At 37.5% G+C, this 8,189-nt stretch overlaps 1 protein-coding gene and 1 pseudogene across 1 annotated transcript in view; one reads left to right on the forward strand and one right to left on the reverse strand.

Annotated features, from left to right (window-relative positions):
* The window catches only part of LOC103081758 (zinc finger protein 607-like), a 72,169-nt pseudogene that overhangs the window by 48,374 nt on the left and 15,606 nt on the right, over positions 1-8,189 (forward strand).
* Positions 1-8,189, reverse strand: part of LOC103074578 (zinc finger protein 30 homolog) — a 17,155-nt gene that overhangs the window by 7,513 nt on the left and 1,453 nt on the right. The window contains exons 3-4 of the mRNA XM_007471087.1: positions 1,151-1,277; positions 55-153 (exon numbers count right to left, since the gene is read on the reverse strand). Coding sequence (XP_007471149.1) covers positions 55-153; positions 1,151-1,277 — 226 coding nt within the window. The remainder of the gene's footprint in view (positions 1-54; positions 154-1,150; positions 1,278-8,189) is intronic.

Here is an 8,189-nt window from a genome sequence, read left to right on the forward strand (position 1 = left end):
GCAGGAATATGCCATGCCACAGTAGCTTACCTTTCCTTATTAGCACTTACTCACCTAGGCTCCATCTTCTTTTCTCATCCCTCACAACCATCCAGGGTTCTTTCCCTTGCTCTAACAGAGTAATTACATCTGGTTTAGAAACGGAACATCCTCCTTGAGAAAACATAATACAGAAAGGATATACTTGACTAAGCCTTCAGAACAAAGAAGAGTAAATGAACAGAAAAACATTGATATTAGAGTTACTTCAGGATCACAAGAACAGAGAGATAGGAATAGTGCCTTATTTTAATTTCCAATTCATACAGCCTCTGTCTCTTGAGGAAGTAATCAATGACAGCACTGGTTTCAAATCCTGCCTCTGTCACCTGAACAACTTACAGCCTCAGTTTTCTCAGTTGGAAAAATAATGTATACCCATATGTAAATAATATATAATAACATATAAAACACATAAAAATATATAAAATAATAATGTATACCATTCTTATAATAATGTATAGGATTGTGTGAGGTTTGACTTAATAAACAAAGTGCTTGGATGAATGCCTAGTACACAGTAAGCACTATACATGTTTATTAGGTACTATTTTTGCTTTTCTTTAAATACTTTGCTAAGAGGAATATAGTTTCTTGCCAGTATATTCATCCAATGTTAAATGCAAAGTTCATATATTTTAAACTTTTAATCACAAATCAATTAAAAGATAATGTTTGTTGCGATAAACTGAATGTGTCCACTTGAGTTTTTACAAACTACTGATTTAACCCAGTATCATATACATTGTATAAGCTTTTTCAACAGGTATGTAGAGCCAGACACCTCTGTCTTCCTACTCACATTGCAGGTAAGTTAATAGATAATAGACCATCTACAGCAGTATGAAACCAGATTTCTTTGAAAATGGTTTTGCTCTGAGTGTCTAAGAATTTATATCAAACTGTCATTCAAGAGAAGCAATTATGGAAAAGGCAAAGGAAAATGTAAACGTCACTGATTTATGGGGAAGCTAAAGGTGCTATTTAATAGTTTAACAGCTGAAGGTGCCTATTCCCAAACTACAAAGCAGATATTTGGCTAGCTTTTAGAAGGATAGCCCTGAAATTCAGTCATGTGAATTTCTACATGACTTGACACAGATAAACTTACCCAGTGACACCAGGTTGCTATAGTTCTCTAATATCACATCTCTGTACAAATTCCTCTGATTTGAGTTCAGACATTCCCACTCTTCCTGAGAAAAGTCTACAGTTACATCTCTGAACATCACCAAATCCTGAAATGACAAACCCATGTTTTGATTGTAAAATTATTTATTTCTGTATAGGGCCACATGCCACATATTGTCACTATTTGTATATCCTTCTCCTTTCCCTACTCTTTTAAAACAATTCTTTCAAAAAGTAATTAACTCATAGATTGTACAAAAACAGGCCATGGGTTGAATCTGGCTCACAAGCTGTAGTTTGCCTACTACTGCTACAGACGAAACTTCCTATATAACTGTGGGATACCGAATTTTACTTATTTCCAGATATGTTCAGGTAATTAATCAGAGTTTCACTAAATTGTAGCAATATTTTCTTAGATCAGTCTCCAACAGCAAAAGAAATAAGAGCAAAAACAAACAAATGGGACCTAATCAAACTTAAAAGCTTTTGCACAGTAAAGGAAACCATCAATCTTCTGTTGATGGGCACAAAAGGAAACAAAACAAAAAGACAGCCTATCAAATGGGAGAAAATATTTGCAAACGAAGTGACCGACAAGGGGTTGATATACAAAAAAATACAAACAGCTCATATAACTCAGTACCAAAAAAACAAACAACCAAATCAAAAATGGGCAGAAGACCTAAACAGACGTTTCTCCAAAGAAGACATCCAGATGGCCAATAGGCACATGAAAAGATGCCTAACGTCACCAATTATTAGAGAAATGCAAATCAAAACCACAATGAGGTATTGCCTCACACCAGTCAGAATGATTATCATCCAAAAGTCTACAAATAATAAATGCTAGAGAGAGTGTGGAGAAAAGGGAACCCTCCTACACTGTTGGTGGGAATGTAAATTGGTGCAGCCACTATGGAGAACAGAATGGAGGTTCCTTAAAAAACTAAAAATAGAGCTACCATATGATCTAGCAATCCCACTCCTGGGTATATATCTGGAGAAAACAAAAACTCGAAAGTACAAAAATTTGAAAAGATACATGAACCCCAATGTTCATAGCAGCACTATTTACAATAGCCAAAACATGGAAACAACTCAAGTGCTGATCAACAGAAGACTGGCTTAAGATGTACAACTGAATGCTAGCCATAAAAAAGACTGAAATTTTGTCATTTGCAGCAACATGGATGAATCTAGAGAATATCATACTAAGTGAAGTAAATCAGAGAAAGACAAATACTATATGATATCACTAATATGTGTAATCTAAAAAAATAATACAAATGAATTACATACAAAACAGAAGCAAACTTATGGTTACCAAAGGGGAGGGGGAGGGAGGGAGAGATAAATTAGGAGTACTAACAGGTACAAACTACTATATATACATAAAATAGATAAGCAACAGGATTTACTGTATAGCACAGGGAATTATATTCATTATCTTGTAATAACCTATAATAGAATATAACCTGAAAAAAAATAATTGAATCACTTTGCTATACACCTTAAACTAACAAAATATTGTAAATAAAAAAGCAAAGAATTTCACAATTAATTGAAATAGTGCCCATAAAAGCACTACTAGCAACGGGCCTAAAAAAAATAAATGTGATTTACTATAGTGACTTCCCTGGTGGTCCAGTGGTTAAGACTCCACACTCCCACTGCAGGGGGCACGGGTTCAAAACCTGGTTGGGGAGGTAAGATCCCACATGATGCAAGGTGCGGCCAAAAACAGAAATGTGATTTACTCTAACCTCCTTCCCTTTAAGGGTTAGAAAAAAATAATCGATGGAATTTTTCCCCCCCAGATGAACCATAAAATCTCTATTTTTAAAAAGTAGAGTTTGCACAAAATTAAAGAATTTCTTCCAGACCCAATTTCATCACTGTATGTATCATTAGCACTTTCCCTTATTATAACAAATCTTTTTTTTTTTTCGGTACGTGGGCCTCTCACTGCTGTGGCCTCTCCCGTTGCGGAGCACAGGCTCCAGATGCGCAGGCTCAGCAGCCATGGCTCACGGGCCTAGCCGCTCCGCAGCATGTGGGATCTTCCTGGACCAGGGCACGAACCCGTGTCCCCTGCATCAGCAGGCAGACTCTCAACCACTGTGCCACCAGGGAAGCCCTATAACAAATCCTTTTATTGAATATTTTAAACTTATTATAAAATACTCCATTTAATAGACATGTTGGACTTAATAATGATTCTATTTAGATTATTTTATACTCTTAAACATATTAAATTATATTTACAATTTAGGTTACACAAAATTTCTAAAGCTACAATGTCCAATATGCTACCTTAGACACGTGGTTACTAAGCACTTGAACTGTAGCTAGTACAAATTTAGATGTGCTGTAACTATAAAATATACACCAGATATTGAAGACTTTAGAGGGAAAAAAAAGAATGTAAAATACCTCAATAATTTTTATATTGATTACATTTTGAAATGATAGTATTTTGCTATATTGGGTTAAATAAAGCATTAAAATTAACTGCACGTTTCTTTTTAAAATATGACGCTAGAGACTTCCCTGGTGGCACACTGGTTAAGAATCCGCCTGCCAATGCAAGGGACACTGGTTGCAGCCCTGGTCTGGGAAGATCCTATATGCCGCGGAGCAACTAAGCCCATGTGCCACAACTACTGAGCCTGCACTCTAGAACCCCTGAGCCACAACTACTGAGCCCATGTGCAGCAACTACTGAAGCCCACGCGCCTAGAGCCTGTGCTCTGCAACAAGAGAAGCCACCGCAATGAGAAGCCTGCGCCCCACAAGGAAGAGTAATCCCTGCTTGCCAAAACACTAGAGAAAGGCCCACGTGCAGCAACGAAGACCCAAGGCAGCCAAATAAAATAAAATTAATTTAAAAAATTTTTTTAATAATAAATAAAACGTGACACAAAAGATTACATATGTGCCTTGCATATTATTCTCTACTTATTATGAGACTGACATGAGGCCTACTGTGCTAATAAGGCACTAATTTTGTATTTTTAATATTGGACAGTGCTGCTCTAAAGTGTTCTCCAGTCCTGAGAATCTCCTATCAGTTGTCTCCCTCTAGGGACTTCATTTCTGCTTTATCTCTGCTCTAGACAAAGAATGAACATACAGGAGACCTTGAGTAATTTGGTCAATTCACACAGAGAGGGGCACACAGGAGGGGCCAGGCTGTCTGGCTCCATCCTTCACTAGAGTGGGAGCAACTAGGGAAAAGCTGTTGGATGGGGCTCTGTTAGGAAGTTTTGGGATAACTAATGAAAATGTTTACATAACCTGAAAACAATTACAGCATTTCAAATAGAGAGAAATATCAACTTACATGAGCCATGATTTCAGATTTGCAAGAAACTGGTCCGTTTTCCTCAAGGGTCATTTGCTGGAGAAGCAGAGTCCACAGAAGCTAAGAGCTGGGGGAAGAACATGAAGCCATAAGAACAAAATTGCCTCACAGCTCCCAAATTTTAAACACTCACACCACTTTTCCATTCCTACATGCAACACCCCTCTACCCGCCCCTCCCAACACACAAACAAGTGATGAAAGGTAAGAGGTAATTTAGACAAATACATGCCCTCCCCAAAATGACAGGAAAATCGTTGCACAAGGATAGACATAGAGCAGACTCTCCTGCATGGAAGGACATATAAAGCCATTTTAGCAGGAGAAATTCCAGTTACTTCCCCACCCCAGCGAGGCCCATCTGGACCTGAGCATAGGCTGTCCAGACGTGTCCTGAGCAGAGCCATCTCCCCTCGTTCCCACCTTCCCCAGCTGAGAAGTGGCTACATCATCTAAACCAGAACTTCCTTCTGAGAGTCAGGAATCTGACTTGCCTCCCTAACCCTGAAGGCAGAAAATAGTACAGACGAGAATTTCCCAAACTTTGCCACACACTGGAATCACCAGCAGATCTTTAAAGTATACTGATGCCTAACTCCTATCCCCCAAACATTCTGATTTAATTAGCAGGGAGTGTGACCCGGGAATCAGAATTTTTAAACCTTCCCCAAGTGATCATAATGGGCAGGTTTGGTAATCAAACTTTGTATGCATCAGATCACCTGAAAGGCTGATTAAAATACAGTTTGCAGGCCCCCACTCCTCAAGGTTGGCATTTACTAGGTCTGGGGTTGGGCTTGAGAATTTGCCTTTCGAAAAAATTCCTAAGTTGATACCGATGCTGCTGGTCCAAATGCCACAATTTGAGAATCACTTGCACAGATCATGCCTAGCAGTTTTTATAATGGCAAGACTGGACTTGCACACTGGGATCCCATCCTCAAGGCTGAACTATCTTTCCCAGAATCCTCAGAGCTCACTGTTCACCATTTTCCTATTAAGAATCATCAATACTGCCTACATGATCTCATTTACCAACCCAATTCTCTTGGTATCCAGGCTGGGGAAAAGTGAATTTGTAAAAGTGAGTACAGATAATTCTCTAGAAAGTAGAAATAACCCACTAGTTAAAACTGACTAGTAACTAAGGAGTTGAATTTAAAGGAATTTGATTAGCAGATTTTAAAAACTGATAATACTTCAGAGTATCACTAAGGCTGTGGAGAAATGGACCCTTGTGGCATGAAGTAGAAAGAATGAAATGATATGTGGAAAATGGTTATAATGGGACCAAAAAAGCCAGAAAGAACCTAAATATCCTTCAAGAAGGTTAAATAAATTATCATGCATTCACACAACAGAAAACTAAACACCCACTAAAAATACAAAGGTAAAATTCTTATTTGATGTCATGGAAAGATGGTCACTATATATTGTTGGGAGAAGAAGATAGTTTAGAAAATAGTATTGTGTGTGATTCTATTTTTGGCAAGAAAACTACATACATATGCATACATGTATTTATTATGCATGTGCATGAAAATCTGTGGACGGACTTGGAATAAAATTTTATCATGTTACCTCTACTGGATGGTATCCCAGGTGATCTTTATTTTGTTCTCCTCTGGAGTCTCTTAATTTTTTAATCAAAAAATTTAAAATCTGTATCACTTGTACCTGGCCATAAATTTAAAACAGCCCTACAAGGAATATCACAAAAAGCCCCAACAATTCCATCCCTGCTACTCTTTCTCCCATCTTCCAAATCTCGAGGCAACAATTTTCACCTCTTTTAGCTTTTTCTTTTGTTACTTAAACACCATATATTCAAATAACATGCTAATATTGCTACTTCTGAATTTTCAGTTTTAACCATTATCTACTGACTTCCTACTATGGAAAGCATAGTTCTGGCTGTCTTTTATCCACCCATCTCCCACTGCACGTATGCGTAGGTCCATCTCCCTATCCTTCCAATATGGTTTTGTTCTATTACAGGGTAAATGGATATTCAATTTCCATTATTATGACTATGTAAATACCATTTCCAACTGAGCTATACAGTATAATTAGATTATTTCGCCTTCCTTTCCCAAGTCTTCTCTGAGGTTAAAATAATTTTGTTTTTTGTAAGATTATCATTAATTCATTTCTCAAACTCTCACTCAAATGAAGGATCAGGAGGATGAAGCTTCTGGCATAAAATAGCAGAACTGTCCATTTCATATTCTAAGACTCTTTCAGAAATTCAGCCAAATACTTCAGAGTTATCACCTGAACCCCAACTTAGCAAAAGTCAATGCCATGTTCCTAAATGTTCCTACCTCTGAAATCCCACGTGACCTTGAAGTGAAAAGCTGATTAATAGGACCTAAGAAAGGCTGTCTGAGGAATTGCTTAGGCAGTTTTGAACATCACTTCCCAACAACTGATTTCTTAAATAATTTATAAAACATCCACAAAATAGAATAAAGTAATAATTAAATGCTAAGTTTTAGAAAACTGTTAGGGAATGGAAAATATCCAAGAAACACATTAAAAAAAATCAGTTTAAAAAATATATAGGGCTTCCCTGGTGGCGCAGTGGTTGAGAGTCTGCCTGCCGATGCAGGGGACGCGGGTTCGGGCCCTGGTTCGGGAAGATCCCACATGCCGCGGAGAGGCTGGGCCCGTGAGCCATGGCCGCTGAGCCCGCGCGTCCAGAGCCTGTGCTCCGCAACGGGAGAGGCCACAACAATGAGAGGCCCGCGGACCCCAAAAAAAAAAAAAAAAAAAAAAAGCTATTCCCATTAAAAATAATTTTTTAATGATTTGGGAAGGTGGGTACCTTATAGTCACTAAAAACAACTGATTAAATAGGCCTGCATAAGTGGTAACAACAGGGAAATCAATGTCACTGAAAAAATAATTCTTACCAGTTCTTCAATGTTGTAGTTCATTAACACCCAGAGATCCTTCTGTGAAGGATCACAAAGCTGGTTTGTGACATTTCCAAAGATTAAGAGACAGTATGCACAGCAGACAGAAAAAAATGCTTATTTCACAGCAGCTGCTCAATCATTTGAGTTAACCTCTCCTGCGTGCCAACGAATAACCAATTATTAAATCCTTGCAAAAGATCTTGTTAATCCTTACCTTAGCATTCAGGACACATATGTAATTTAACAATTTCTTAAAAATTTTTTATTCAGAACAATAAATACTTCCCAATATTACATTATATGGTTTTTTCTTATGACTTTATAAACATAATCTTCATTATCGCATAACATTCCAAAACATGTATGGACTGTGAGTTACTTAACCAAATTGCTAGATACTAATTTTTTAAGATTATCCCAAAAGTCATTCCCAGTTATCCCAGACTTTGATTCTAGACCAGTGAGAATCAATCTTGTTGGGTCTTATACAACTCTGATAATATGAAATGATAGACTTCTTCCCCCAAATTACCCATTGACAAATATATACAATATTTCTGTATATATCTTAGATTTTTCTGGTCCTGAAAACTCATAGAGTCCAAAGACTTCATATTAAGAATCCCTGTTCCGGTCCACCTGAGCGGGATTCATTTTCCTGCTTGCAAGTATTCATCCTAATTAACTTCACGTTTCCATTATTCTTGGGAATATACAAAGTTGATAGGGAAA

The sequence above is a fragment of the Lipotes vexillifer genome, unplaced genomic scaffold (assembly GCF_000442215.2).
Source record: "Lipotes vexillifer unplaced genomic scaffold, Lipotes_vexillifer_v1.1 scaffold182, whole genome shotgun sequence".
Lineage (NCBI taxonomy): Eukaryota > Metazoa > Chordata > Mammalia > Artiodactyla > Lipotidae > Lipotes > Lipotes vexillifer.